At 43.6% G+C, this 15,739-nt stretch overlaps 1 protein-coding gene across 8 annotated transcripts in view; it reads left to right on the top strand.

Annotated features, from left to right (window-relative positions):
- Nucleotides 1-15,739, top strand: part of TRAPPC8 (trafficking protein particle complex subunit 8) — a 105,992-nt gene that overhangs the window by 65,992 nt on the left and 24,261 nt on the right. For all 8 annotated transcript variants that reach the window (XM_060243850.1, XM_060243848.1, XM_060243849.1 and 5 more), the window contains 4 exons: nucleotides 7,806-7,963; nucleotides 8,328-8,767; nucleotides 10,796-10,943; nucleotides 14,100-14,196. In XM_060243850.1, the coding sequence (XP_060099833.1) occupies nucleotides 7,806-7,963; nucleotides 8,328-8,767; nucleotides 10,796-10,943; nucleotides 14,100-14,196 (843 nt within the window). The remainder of the gene's footprint in view (nucleotides 1-7,805; nucleotides 7,964-8,327; nucleotides 8,768-10,795; nucleotides 10,944-14,099; nucleotides 14,197-15,739) is intronic.

Here is a 15,739-nt window from a genome sequence, read left to right on the forward strand (position 1 = left end):
GGCTTACATTCAGTTGGTGTAGTGTTGAAGTGTGTGGACTCTTACCTGGGAGAACCGGGCTTAATTCCCCACTTCTCCGCATGCACCTGCTGATGTGACCTTGAGTCAGTCACAAGTTCTTACAGAGCCGTTCCTCTCAAGAGCAGTTTCTTTCTGTCAGAGTTCTCGCAGCCTCACCTATCTCACTGGGTGTCTGTTGTGGGGAGAGGAAGGGAAGGAGAGTGAAAGCTGCTCTGAGACTCTTGAGTGAAGGGTGGGGTATAAATCCAATCTCCTCCTCGTCACATTCTTGCAGTTTATTGCACACTTCTTATGGGTATTTGCATTATTCTGAGGGTGACACTGCAAACTGCATCGCATTTATGTATCTTATTTATTTTATTACTCATATCCCACCCTCCCCTGGCATGCTCAGGGCAGCTAACAGCAATTAAAATAATGTAGAATTAAGTCATTACAATAAAATCAGAATAAAATCCTTAAAACATCTCAAACATATACAATTCTAATCCCTATATGGCATTATTATTAGTTCTTGATTTGTGCTCTTTGCTATGGTGTTAGATGTTGTTTAGCACATTACATTTCTGTTTGGGTTGAGGTAGAGTATCAGTGCTGTGGGGTAGTGAGGTACTGGTCACCTCCATTAGATGTTAAAAGCCTGTTTAAACATTTCTGTCTGGGGAATTGCGGCAAGTCCTGCAGGGCCCTGATGTTTTCAGGGAGAGCATTCCAGAGGGTAGGGATTGCCACTGAAAAAGCTCTTGCTCTGGTGGTGGACAGTTGGCATCTTTTGGCTCAGGGATCATCAAGAGATTTTGTGGGTGGGGCTCATATGGAGAAAGGCGGTTCCGGAGGTAAACAGGTCCCAGGCCATATAGGGCTTTAAAGGTCATAACCAGCACCTTGAAGCAAGCCCAGAATGCCACAGGCAACCAGTTCAACGTCTCCAGCGCAGGTTGAATGTGCTCCCGTAAAGGTAGCTCCAATAACAACCTGGCTGCAGTGTTTTGCACCAGTTACAACTTTTGAGTTCATGTCAAGGGCAGCCCCATGTAGAGGGCGTTACAGTAGTCTATTCTGGGGGTGACTGTCATGTGGATTACTGTTGCTAAGTTGCTGCACTCCAGGTATGGAACCAACTGTCTTATCCGCCTAAGGTGATAAAATGTGGATTTGGCAGTGGCTGCTACCTGGGCCTCCATGGTCAGTGAGGACTCCAGGAGCACCCCTAAGCTCTTGACCCTAGAAGCTGGTGCTAAAGGCACCCCATCAAAGGTCAGCAAAGGGAACTCTCTTCTTAGGCCACCTTGGCTTAGACACAGAACCTCCGTCTTCGCTGGGTTCAATTTCAGTCGACTCTGCCTGAGCCATTTCACTACGGCTTGCAAGGCCAGGTCCAGATTTTCTGGGATGCAGTTGGCCTGGCCCCCCATCAATAGATAGATTTGGGTTTCATCCGCATACTGATGACATCCCAGCCTATATCTCCAATCTGGGCAAGGGGGCGTATATAGATGTTAAAGAACTGCCCCCTGAGGCACACCACACACAAGTGGGTGTCTCTAGGACAATTGGTCCCTTATGGTCTCCCTTTGTCCCCAACCTTGGAGAAAAGAGGTAAGCCATTGAAGGGCGAACCCCTGAATCCCCATGTCGGCAAGATGGTGCGACAGCAGCTGGTGGTCGACTGTATCAAAAGTAGCCGACAGGTCTGATAACAACAGCACCGCTGAACCGCCTCGATCCAGTTGTCTAGGAGATCATCTGTTAAGATGGCCAGCACCATCTCTGTCCCGTGGCCTGGATGGAAGGCAGATTGAAATGGGTCTAACGCGGAAGTGTCATTCAAAAAACGCTGTCATTTTGCTGCCACTGCCCTCTCAATAACTTTGCCCCATAAGGGCAAGTTCAACATGGGCCAATAGTTGGCCAATTCAGCCAAGTCCAAAGATGGTTTTTTAAGGAGTGGCCAAACCACCACCTCTTTGAGGGGTATGAGAAAGGTCCTTTCCATCAGGGACCTGTTGATTGTCTCTTGTAATGGGACCAGTAATTCCGTCCGGCAAGCACGAATCAGCCAGGCTGGACATGGGTCCAGGCAACATGTAGTAGGGCACATAGAACAGAGGACTTTGTCAACTTCCCTCAGACTGAGTGGAGTGAATTAGCCCAGAGTTGAAACAGAAGACGTGCTCAAGGCCTCGAGTTCACTTACTGTATCAAAATTGGCGGGGAGGTCACGGCGGAGTGACAGGACCTTATCTGCGAAAAGACCTGCGAAAGCCTCACAGCCAATTTCCAATTCCCTATCATTTGGTTTGCTCTATGGCAAATTTGTAAGTGTCCAAATAGTACTAAGCAATTGGGCCAGGCAACAGTTCACAGACACAATCTGGGCTGTAAGGTAAGCTTTCTTTGAAGCCTTGACTGCCATCTCATAGGTCTTCATAAACAGCCTATAAGATGTTCTTGTCACTTCATTGTTAGTATGCCACCATCACTTCTCTCAGCTGCTGTTTCATCAGCCACAGTTCCGGGATATACCATGGTGCGAGCTGTGAATGGTGACAATCTTGTTGATGACTGTGGAGAGTTGCTGGAGACCAATCTCATTGATGGCTGCAGAGAGTTGTTGGTGCCACATCTCCGCTAGATCATCTACTGAGTCACCAAGGGGCCGAGGATCTTGCAGAACCATCTGGAACCGCATAGGGTTCATCTGGCTCCGAGGGCGAGCCAAAATATGCTCGCTGCCTAAACAGGGTTGTGGTGAGACAACCATATGGGCCCTCAGGACATAGTGGTCCAACCATGGCACTGCCATGGCAGTGATCCGGTCCACCGTAACTCTCGCTGCAAAGATGAAATCCAGCATGTGCCCTGCCTGGTGGGTAGTAGTTGTATCATATTGGGAGAGCCCTAGTGTCTCCTTGGATGACACTAGGTCCGTCGCCTTCATGGAGTCTGCGTCATCGGCATGGACGTTGAAATCACCCAGGACTAAAAGCTGTGGGTATTCCAACACCCAGCCTGCTATGGCCTCCATCAGGGATGGTAAGGCATTGGCTGGTGCCGGTCTGTACACCAGCCAGATAGCCAACCTCTCCCCCACATCCCATGACAGGCCAACACACTCTATGCTGGTGATCATTAGAGGTGGAAGCACCCAAAAGGAGTAAGCCTCCCATATCACTATTCACCATCCAACAGAAGGCAATTGGCTAGTTTTATGCTCCAAGCTCCAGCCCTCTATCACATGGCTGTTGGTGAAGTGTATCATACCAGACCTCACAGGAGAGAGAAGAATGAAATGTCCTCTCCTGTGTTTAGCTCTAGAATGCATATTTTTAAAAAATCTGCACAGTGGAGCCACTTAGCAAAAGACAGAAGTTTCCTACACACAAGACTGCTCCTGCAAAGGTTTGCTTTTTAGAAAAACTTGCAAAATAAAAGTGATGTCTGCTCTTCCACAGGCATTGCTACTGAGATGAACAAATAAAGTGCTGCATGCTTGGCATTATGGGGTGGCCTCAAAACCCTATAAGGACAAGTAGAGGGGAGAAAATGCAGAAAAATGAAGGCAACATGGTTTTGGAAGAGAGGGCCATGTAGCTGCGAGGGAGGGAAGGATCAGAGGTGGTGATGGAGGCATACTGGGAATTGTAGAATAGAGGCCTTCATTCTGTTGGGACTCATTCTCTGGGGTCTTCAAAACCACTTCTCCATTTATTCTTTTTGCAAAACTCGCATTGGCAAAACCAGGAGAATTGCATATATAGGCAGATGAAAATGCTCACATTAGAATATTTTCAGTGTTGGCTTTCATTTGGTGGAAAGAATTCCTGGATAATGTTGCTCCCTTGCTGCTAATCTTCTGGGGCTTATAAAGTGAAATTATTTAAGAAAACCATTTTCTGTTTTGGTTTTTGCTGGTCTTTGATTTCTGTTTTGGTTTTTGCTGGTCTTTGATTGAGTCTATTTGAATGTTTTTAGCAGTGGTGGTGTAATTATATATAGTTGTTTAGTTTTATCTAGTTTGTAACCTGTCTTGAGACCTTCAGGAGAAAAACAGGCTAGAAGTAAATAAATAAAAGTGTCCCCAGATCTCTCGGCTTGACTTCGCGAACGAAGATTTAAGAAGGGTGCAGTAGTCCACGTCTGCTGCAGGCTCGCTGGTGGCTGACAAGACCAATGCGGGACAGGCAGATCCGGCCACAGTGGCTGCAGGGAAAAGTCTGATTTGGGGTTGGTGCTGTAGCAGTGCAATTCTTCCTCAATCTCCTTTTGTCCTCAAGACCAGCTATGCGTGCATTCTCAAAGGAAGAGACAGCCTGGTGGATGGTGTGCCTCCATGCTTTGCGATCGTATTGCAAATTCTTGGTCTCTCTCTCGGCTTGACTTCACAAACGAAGATTTAAGAAGGGTGCAGTAGTCCACGTCTGCTGCAGGCTCGCTGGTGGCTGACAAGACCAATGCGGGACAGGCAGATCCGGCCACAGTGGCTGCAGGGAAAAGTCTGATTTGGGGTTGGTGCTTTAGCAGTGCGATTCTTCCTCAATCTCCTTTTGTCCTCAAGTCCAGCTATGCGTGCGTTCTCAAAGGAAGAGACAGCCTGGTGGATGGTGTGCCTCCATGCTTTGCGATCTGAGGCTAGGTCAGACCACTGGTGATGGTTGATGCGACAGGTGCCAAGAGATTTCTTCAAGGAGTCCTTGTACCTCTTCTTTGGTGCCCCTCTATTTTGATGGCCGGTGGAAAGTTCGCCATACAGAGCAATCTTGGGAAGGCGGTGGTTTTCCATCCTAGAAATATGCCCTGCCCAGCGCAGCTGCATCTTCAACAGCAGTGCCTCGATGCTTGTAACCTCCGCCCTCTTGAGGACTTCAGTGTTGGTCACAAAGTCACTCCAGTGGATGTTAAGGATGGTGCGAAGGCAGCACTGATGAAAGCGCTCAAGGAGTCGCAGGTGATGACGGTATAAAACCCACGATTCGGAGCCGTAGATGAGGGTTGTCATCACAACCGCTTTGTAAACATTGATCTTTGTGCCTTTTTTCAGATGCTTGTTGCTCCACACTCTTTTGTGCAGTCGGCCAAATGCACGGTTTGTCTTTGCCAGCCTGTTGTCAATCTCCTTGTCGATCTTGGCATCTGAGGAGATGATGCACCCCAGGTAGCTGAACTGCTGGACTGTCTTCAGAACTGATTCACCCACAGTGATGCAGGGAGGGTGATAATCTTCCTGGGGTGCAGGCTGGTGGAGAACTTCTGTCTTCTTCAGACTAACTTCTAGGCCGAATAGCTTGGCAGTCTCTGCAAAGCAGGACGTCATATGCTGCAGAGCTGATACCGAGTGGGAGACGAGTGGAGCATCATCAGCAAACAGTAGCTCTCGGATAAGTTTTTCCATTGTCTTGGAGTGAGCCTTTAGTCGCCTCAGGTTGAACAGGCTGCCATCGGTGCGATAGCGGATGTAGACACCATCGTCATCATCTAGATCTACTGCGGCTCTTTGAAGCATCATGCTAAAGAAGATTGTAAAGAGAGTTGGAGCGAGAACGCAGCCTTGCTTTACACCTGTGCCTATTGGGAAGGGCTCCGAGAGGTCGTTGCAGTGTCTGACTTGGCCTCGCTGGTCTTCATGTAGCTGGATGATCATGCTGAGGAACCTTGGGGGACATCCTAAACGTTCCAAGATTTGCCACAGGCCTTTCCTGCTAACGGTATCGAAAGCTTTGGTAAGGTCGACAAAAGTCACATATAGACCCTTGTTCTGTTCCCTGCATTTCTCTTGGAGCTGCCTGAGAACAAATACCATGTCGGTGGTGCTCCTGTTAGCTCTGAAGCCGCACTGGCTCTCTGGGAGGAGTTCTTCTGCAATGGTGGCCACCAGTCTGTTCAGGAGTATTCTGGCAAGGATTTTGCCTGCGATGGAGAGCAGGGTTATCCCCCGGTAGTTGGAGCAGTCTGACTTTTCCCCTTTGTTCTTGTCTAGAGTGATGATGATTGCATCGCGAAAGTCCTGTGGTAGTTTGCCTTGTTCCCAGCAGGTGACGAGTACTTTGTGAAGTGTGCTATGTAGTACTGTGCCCCCATGCTTCCAGATCTCTGGTGGGATTCCATCAACTCCCGCTGCCTTTCCACTTTTCAGTTGCTTGATGGCTTTAACAGTCTCTTCTAGGGTGGGGATCTCATCCAACTCTGTTTTCACTGGTTGAAGTGGGGTGAGGTGGATTGCTGAATCTTGAACTACGCGGTTGGCACTGAAGAGAACCTGAAAATACTCCGACCACCGGTTCAGTATGGATGCCTTGTCTGTGAGGAGCACTTGGCCGTCTGCACTACGCAAGGGACTCTGAGCCTGATATGATGGGCCATATACTGCCTTCAGGGCTTCGTAGAACCCTCTTAAATCACCAGTGTCTGCACACAGCTGGGTTCTCTCTGCAAGCTTGGTCCACCACTCGTTCTGAATGTCTCGAAGCTTGCTCTGGAGGTTGCTACATGCAGCACGAAAGATTGCTTTTTTCCCGGGACAGGAGGGCTGAGCAAGATGTGCTTGGTAGGCAGATCTCTTTTTTGCTAGTAATTCTTAGATCTCTTGATTGTTCTCGTCAAACCAGTCCTTGTTCTTCCTTGTGGAGAACCCGAGGACTTCTTCAGAGATCAACAGGATGGTAGTTTTTAGGTGTTCCCAGAGTGCTTCTGGAGAAGGGTCTGTGGGGCAACTGGGGTCCTCAATTCTTGACTGGAGTTTTGCCTGGAAGGCAGCTTTAACTTCGGCTGACTGAAGGCTGCCAACCTGAAGCTTCCTCCGAGGGATACCTCCTCTCCTGGGTGTGGGTTTAAAGTGAAGACGGAGATTGCAGCGTACAAGACGATGATCGGTATGACATTCCGCACTGGGCATTACTCGGGTGTGTAAGACATCTCGAAGGTCTCTCTGGCGCACCAGAATGTAGTCGATAAGGTGCCAGTGCTTGGACCGTGGGTGCATCCAGGTTGTCTTCAGGCTGTTCTTCTGCTGAAAGATAGTGTTGGTGATGGTGAGCTGGTGCTCCATGCAGAATTCTAGCAGGAGGCGCCCGTTATCATTGCAGTTGCCAATGCCGGACAGTGACCACGCGGCGTTCACTGCACCGGGAAAGGAGAGGCTATGTATTGCACATACACTTTCCCTGGGGGGGCAGGATACCCAAGAGGGAGCCCACCCCTCCCCCCCCATCCCCCCTCCAGATCACATCAAACTATATTACATGAGGATATGTGGTCCAGCCTCAACTTCCATATTACAATGCCACAAGCTAAGAGAAAAAAAGTTGAAACTAAGTCTTGCAATTAGACCCATACTCTTGCAATTAGACCCATACTCTTATATATCAGAGAATGATTTTTTTCCCAGGCAATTTAGACAGGCATTATATATAGCAGCAAAATAATTTCATAAACTTTACAAAACCAGTCTTGTAAGTTTGGATTATTACTTTAATTCTTCAAGTAACAATTTCATCATACTCATTATATATCTTATTGGTATCTTCAGGGCCCTTTTTCTAGCAGGGGCTCCTCTGCCTATTAGGCCACGCCCCCTGATGTAGCCAATCCTCCAAGAGCTTAGAGGGCTCTTAGTACTGGGTCTACTATAAGCTTCAGGAGGATTGGCTACATCAGGGGGCATTGCCTAATTTGCAGAGTTGCTCCTGCTAGAAAAAGAGCCCTGACTATCTTTAAGAAATGAGATAAGAGTAGTTAGTTATTTATTTATTGTACTTCAGGATCCTATGTGTTTGTTTTGTTTTCAGGAAAATATATTCCTAATGGAACATCAGTTCGAGGCCGACAAGATTTGGAAATCCAAGGACCTCGCCTAAATAACACAAAGGAAGAGAAGACATCTATTAAATATGGACCAGATCGGCGTTTAGATCCCATTATTGCAGAGGAAATGCCTTTGCTAGAGGTAAAACTGTTCATTAACAACGGTGTTAATGATGGAACAGCTGCTTTTGAAATATGTTGTTTCTTCTACTTTTGCTTTTCTTGTCTTTCCAGTACCTCAGTTTTAATCTAAATATGTTAGATTTTACTTGAGCAAAGAATAGTAGGATTTATTTTTAGGCATTTAATAGTAGGCATCTAATTTTCACCGTCACCACCTACTTTGTTATTAAAAATGGCAAGTATAACTAAAAAACTAAAAGCCGTATTTTTTTGAACTTTAAGTTGTATTCTTTTATCATTAAATATGGCTACATTAAGTGTGACTGTACTGCTTTTGTCAACTTTCACAGATAGTTATATTAATATTTTTTGTTCCAATGCAGGTGTTCTTTATTAATTTTCCTACTGGACTCCTTTGTGGAGAAATCCGAAAGACTTATGTAGAGTTTATGAATGTAAGCAAGTGCCCTCTGACTAGACTGAAAGTTGTCTCTAAACGACCAGAGTGTTTTACTTTTGGTGGCAGCAGTACCATTTTAACACCATTAAGTCCATCAACATCCGAACATTGCAGCGCTTACAAGACTGTTGTGAAACATTCTACTTCTGTATGTTCACTGATGTCTTCAGCTTCTTCTGTGGACTTTGGGGCTGGAACAGGAAATCAAACGGAAGTGATAGATGTCCCACTTCCTGACTCTGTTCTCCTCCCTGGAGCGTCAGTACAGCTACCCATGTGGATACGTGGGCCAGATGAAGAAGGCGTTCATGAAATACATTTTTTATTTTACTATGAAAGTATTAAGAAACACTCAAAAATGTGGTAAGATTTTTAAAGAGGTTTTTTTTTGTATTATCACGTTTTGAGATAATTAAATTTAAATACATTAATTGGATTAATGCCAGCAAATCTGTAAACAGAAAGAGAATGTGCAAGAGGAAGCCTTTGTGAAGAAAGAGGTGTTTGCCACCAATGGATTCAGTGAGGAGGGGGCATTGTGCTAAATCACATTTGCTTGCTCTTTTAGAAGTTATGGAATTGAGCATATGTGGTAGGATGATGGTTGTATCTGAATGTTTTTCTGTGTATTTTTAATAGTCAGATGGCCGATAGAAGTTGTTGTATAGGAGCATGTACTGATGCACAATTGTGAAGGGGAAGGACTGCACATTGTTAGGTATATGTTTATAGAAATTTATGTGTTGGTACATACAATTCATCAAACATATAGAGACAACCAGCTGTAGCTGTAAGTGATCCTGAAGCCCCACCTCACACTTCCAGAAAGCTTTTGATAAAGTTCCTCATCAAAGGCTCCTTAGAAAGCTTGAGAGTTATGGAGTAAAAGGACAGGTCCTCTTGTGGATCAAAAACTGGCTGAGTAATAGGAAGCAGAGAGTGAGTATAAATGGGCAGTCTTTGCAGTGGAGGACGGTAAGCAGTGGGGTGCCGCAGGGCTCGGTACTGGGTCCCATGCTCTTTAACTTGTTCATAAATGATTTAGAGTTGGGAGTGAGCAGTGAAGTGGCCAAGTTTGCGGATGACACTAAATTGTTCAGGGTGGTGAGAACCAGAGAGGATTGTGAGGAACTCCAAAGGGATCTGTTGAGGCTGGGTGAGTGGGCGTCAACGTGGCAGATGCGGTTCAATGTGGCCAAGTGCAAAGTAATGCACATTGGGGCCAAGAATCCCAGCTACAAATACAAGTTGATGGGGTGTGAACTGGCAGAGACTGACCAAGAGAGAGATCTTGGGGTCGTGGTAGATAACTCACTGAAAATGTCAAGACAGTGTGCGTTTGCAATAAAAAAGGCCAACGCCATGCTGGGAATTATTAGGAAGGGAATTGAAAACAAATCAGCCAGTATCATAATGCCCCTGTATAAATCGATGGTGCGGTCTCATTTGGAGTACTGTGTGCAGTTCTGGTCGCCGCACCTCAAAAAGGATATTATAGCATTGGAGAAAGTCCAGAGAAGGGCAACTAGAATGATTAAAGGGCTGGAGCACTTTCCCTATGAAGAAAGGTTGAAACGCTTGGGGCTCTTTAGCTTGGAGAAACGTCGACTGCGGGGTGACATGATAGAGGTTCACAAGATAATGCATGGGATGGAGAAAGTAGAGAAAGAAGTACTTTTCTCCCTTTCTCACAATACAAGAACTCGTGGGCATTCGATGAAATTGCTGAGCAGACAGGTTAAAACGGATAAAAGGAAGTACTTCTTTACCCAAAGGGTGATTAACATGTAGAATTCACTGCCACAGGAGGTGGTGGCGGCCACAAGTATAGCCACCTTCAAGAAGGGTTTAGATAAAAATATGGAGCACAGGTCCATCAGTGGCTATTAGCCACAGTGTATGTGTGTATATAAAATTTTTTGCCACTGTGTGACACAGAGTGTTGGACTTGATGGGCCGTTGGCCTGATCCAACATGGCTTCTCTTATGTTCTTATGAGTTTACCCAGGTTAATATCTTGTGTGAATAGACTTTGAGCTGGTGAATTTAGGCGTATCTTAATAGTCTGAAATGCTGTTTATTTCTTGTGCTGTTATTTGTCCAGAATGGAACTGTATGTTAAAAAATGCATTCTGTATAAGCATCTTGGCCAAAAGCTATAGCTTCTCGTATTTTGTTTTTATAATCTATAATTATTTGTTTCCTCTCTTTGGGGAGTATGATGAGGCCTAATGCATAAATGAATTGATGAAATAATTAATTTTAATATTTTAATGTTAGTATCTTTAATTGTTAGTGACCATTTATTTTTGTTTTTACAAATGGGATCATATGTATGATATTACTGCTGAATTGTAGATGAAGGAATTTAAAATGATTTTCTCTTTCTAGTCACAGAGTATTGAGACACACAGCAGTTATTTGTACCAGCCGATCACTGACTGTTCGAGCTACAGCATATCGAAGTAATGCTCTTGAGGATGAAAAAGGTGAAGGTGACAATATGCTAGTGTTTGTGGATGTGGAAAATATCAACACTGTAAGTCTGCTCAGAACTTTTTGAGGGGTTTCTTTAAATCACAGTTTTTTGTCATTATACCAAATGCCTGCATGATTTTTAGAATTATATATAGATCTAACTTTGAAGTCACTTGAGCTAATTTTGTATTGAAGGAAAATGAAATTCCATTTGATGATATCTCAGTGTAATCTAGCTCCAGTATAATTCTTGGCCCCAGCCTTCTGAACTTTTACTTGTGGTACAATGATGTATGAGATAAAATAACATTTAGGCCCAAATTGGACATTATGTGTAGTACTTGATTGCCACAGAGATTTACAGCCAGGTGTTACCTACAAGTTTCCCATAAGAATTGAATTCTGAAGTGTCACAGGGGCCTGACTCAGATGGGGATCTCAGTTGGGGTAGACATGCTCTGAATTTGCACATGCAGCTTCATCATAGGACCATTTTTGGATAAGAAAAACAGTGCAAAGTGAAAGCTGAAGCCCCTTCTTCACTGTACAATGATCCTAATCTTGTCCCTACAGAGCTTCAGAATTGAATTATCACCAGGGAACTCACAGCTGTTGTTCTGCAAGACCCTGTGGTGATCACATGTTATGCATCTGAATAATGTATTTCTGAACATGGCCCATCTGTGGATACTTAAATCCAAAGATCAGTGCCATGAATATAAAATAGATCTCTCTGCAAACCTGAGAAGAACTCCAGGTTTGCAGAAAAATCTGAAATCCTAAAAATTATAAATAATAAAATTGGGGGTTAATCCCCCCAAATAATAAAGAAGCACCTCTTCCTTAAAGAAGTAGATGCTTTCTGAGATCTTGGTGGCTGTTGTAGTGGTATGTTACACTTACACCCCAGGTATGTTACACTTACACCCCAGGCCCCCCTTCCAAAATACTGCTTCTTTCAATATGATGGGGAATTTAATTTAAGAGACAGAGTTGGCAGAAGGGGTAAAACGGACAAGATCTTTGGACTTATGTATACCAAGGTCAATTTCAAGAGGAAAACTCTCAATAACTGAGACAAATTAAAGGAAAAATAGTTGCTTTATTTGAATAATAAAAAATAATTACACACACAAGAGCAATCAAATATCACATTCAATTAAGACTACAGCAAAAGGAATGTCCATGGAGGGAATTGTGATGGCCAGTATTCTATAAGGAAGGGAGGGGGCTCAAGCAGTAGGCTTGAGGTTGAACTCTGTAGGTTCCTTGGATTCACACTGAGCCCTGGTATGGACGCACTTTTATACTATTTTGGAAGGGGCCGCTGGGGAGTAAGTGTAAATACTTGGACAGAGAGAGAGAGTAGTAACCCTGAAAGAATCATAAATCTTTCTACCAGAGGAGATTATCTGGATTATTTGTACTGCAAGAGGATAAGGGTCTAGGAGGCAGAGGGAAGGAGCTGTCATGAGAGAAGTTTTATAACCCAGAGACAGATAAGCCACTGGGGCTCAAATGGCCTTGATACTTACCAGAGAGGAAAGTGGTGGGGTGAATTCAGCACGTCAGCTGTCAAAGTCTTCCTGTCATGTGACTTCTCAGAGCCCATGTTTTGGTGTTACCTTATTTCTATGCCTGTTTTTAGACACACATACATAGTAGGTACCTGTTGCTTAAGTGCCCTGTGTTGTCCTATAGATAAAGTTGCACAGAAACTCAAGCATTGTAGATATCTTCCGTTATGAGGCATGCAAGGGCTGTTACAGCTAGATTGCCACAACAGTATTGCCATCCCCTAAACCTTGATTCCTGTCAGTTAAAGGGTGGGGGGAGGGCCCTTTCCAGGGCTTTCCACCCCTGCTCCCCTCCCTCCTGACCTTGCTACCATTCAATCTGTGCAACTCACCTAGGTGTGCCAGTGGCTGCTGAACAACTTGATTTCCCACAAATTGCCCAGTGGCAGCCTCCATACAACTTGCTTGACTTAGTCCAGCCTGGTAATGGCCACCTAAGTGATTTGTTACCACTCAGATTTTGCAGCTTGACCAGACTTCTCCTTATAGAGATTGTCAGAGGGAGGCAAGGAGGAATAGCTGATAGCGTAGTGATTAGAGAGTCAGACTTGGATCTTGACGACCCAGGTTCAAAACCCTGCTTTGCCATGGAAGCTTGCTGGGTGACCTTGAGGCCAATCACACTCTCAGCCTAATATACTTCACAGGGTTGTTATAAGGATAAAATGAAAGAAAGGAGACTAATGCAAGCTGCTTTGGGTCCCCTTGGGGAGAAAAATGGGGTATAAATGAAGTAAATAAAGATGAAGACTTGGGGGAGGTAAATAAAAGAAAAGTTGGTGGGTAAGAGGGAAGGAGAGAAGATTTGGTAAACACTTTGTTATCCAGCATTCATGGGCAATGGAGTTTATTGGTGAACCAGATATGCTGGGTAATCAAACTTGTTACTCTGTTCAGCCTCAATTTAGAGGATTTTGCAGTGACCATTACTGCACCCCATTAAGAATGTTGTAACAGTCCCCATGCCTGGTGGGACCGTGGGGTCATCCTACTCATCATGCAGACAAGTGGGTCAGCTGCCTGCGAGCCTGCAAGCAGAACTGGCTCAAAGCAGGCTGAGGGGAAGAGCACCTGAGAACGATGTTGGATGATAGTGCCAGCTGGGAAAAGGCCAGCAACAGCCAGAGGCATCAGACTGGCCAGCTACAGAGGTGGAATTGAGGCATGTGTGTACCTGAAGACACAGGGGTATAGTGGCTGATGAAAAGGGGTGTCCTCTGGGCAATCCCAGTTAACTGAGCATTCTGGATAATCAATTGCTAGATAATAAAGCTTTTATTATAGTTAAAACCTGGAGATGAAAATATTTCAAATGGACAATGAAAACTTTTGTTACATGACGAGTGAATATTGAGATCTGGAAGACAACTCCAGATCTTAAAAAGCTCAAAAGTTACTGCTTCTAACAAGACATTTATGTATTGAGTAAATACATCAATAATGAACTGGGACTATAACACACCTTAATAAAGGTATTACTTTCTTCTTGCTTTTGATTTGACTGCTTTAACCTTCTTTAAAAGGACAGAAATAAAAGCTATCAAGTATTCTTTATCCTAAGAAGAATTGCCTAGCTTGTATAATGAAAGCCTGGCTCTTGAAGCCAGTTACTTATATCTTTCTCTCTTCTTGGGACTTAGAGTGAAGCTGGTGTAAAAGAATTTCACATAGTACAAGTATCTAGTAACAGTAAAAACTGGAAGCTGCAGGAATCCATAAACCTCTCTGAAGACAAAGGTTTGTGAATTTTTCAGATACAGCAATTCAAATGATAACAAGAAAGGCAAATACATGAACGTGTTTTTTTCCTGGGAATATATGGCTTGGTTTCTTAAGCTAAACTGTACTTAAAAAAAATTGACAGTCAGTACTTTTTCAACATAGATTTGTGTGTGTGTGTTCAGGGAGTACAAACAGCCTGTTCAGTTTTTAAAAATTATTATCAATTATTTCTACTAATGCAGGAGTGTGATGGGCACTACAGTGCCACGAATACCTTTTCTAGCTCTCACCAAGTGTTTTTTAGAAGGTAGGTGAGTTCCTGCCCAGCAGGGCTTCTCAGTGGTCATTGGAAATCTGATTGGCTGTGCAGGTTAACGCTTTGATGGCAACTTCCACCATAGTGCTGGTTTTATTTTCTCTCCACTCTTCTTTCCCAATGTATTTTTTTAAAAAAATTACTTCTCTTGTACCCTGTATTTATGCATCCTCTGTATGTGTAAGTGTGTGACCCCACCTCTTGTGGTGGACAATTTGTGATGGATTCTATCTCCTGTGTCAGGCATTTTGTGGTTGTACCCTCCATTCTGTATCGAAATTTCAAAAGTGCCTAGAGTCTTAAAAAAATTGGGAGACCCCTGTTCTAATACATTAAAACAAATGGGAACAAAGTTGCATCATATTACTTTGCAGTTTTTAAATTATTTTTCTTTCAAAAACAACAGAAAAAGGGAGGAAAACTTCAACATTCAACAATTACTAAAATATAAAATAAAAATAAAATAAAATATAAACACAAATATAACACAGTGGTGGCAGATCTACACATACATTTCTATAAAAGGTTTCCAAATATTTAAAATAAGTCCAAATACATTTGTCATCTATATGTCATGCAGTCAAATGTCAGTAAAGTTATAAGTTCTTAATCCATTGATTACATATCTCCATTGCTCCATGCTGATTGAATGACCGAAGGACTTGCTTAAAATGACTTGCCATCATATTCGCTGATAGAATAGCACTAGAAATGTCGATTTTAACTTATAATTAGAATGTTTTTAAGATTAATGTTGTTTTAATATCCATTGTATAATTTATTGTATGAAATGTTGTTAGCCGCCCTGAGCCTGCTTCGGCGGGGAGGGCGGGATATAAATAAAATATTATTATTATTATTATTATTATTAGTCTTTTACCTGTAGGAAGGACGAGCAGAGGAACCATTTTCATTGACTGTCAATCATCCTCTAAGAAATGGGCAGATAGTTTAAAAGTACATAAGAATCCTTAAAAATGAATTAACTTTCTAGTATAATATTTATGAGTTATATTCCTCCAGGGCTTTTTTTTGTAGAAAAAGCCTAGCAGGAATTCATTTGCATGTTAGGCCACACCCCTGAGTTACCATTGTCTCACGTAGCTTTTTTTGTAGAAAAAGCCCAGCACAAATCATTTATATATTGATTCAATACCCCTTGACACCGAGCCAGCCAGAACTGCTTTCCTGCTAAAAAAAAAAAAAAAGCCATGACGTCTTCCCACACAGCCAGAGCATTTA

The sequence above is a fragment of the Heteronotia binoei genome, chromosome 7 (assembly GCF_032191835.1).
Source record: "Heteronotia binoei isolate CCM8104 ecotype False Entrance Well chromosome 7, APGP_CSIRO_Hbin_v1, whole genome shotgun sequence".
In the NCBI taxonomy this organism is placed as follows: domain Eukaryota; kingdom Metazoa; phylum Chordata; class Lepidosauria; order Squamata; family Gekkonidae; genus Heteronotia; species Heteronotia binoei.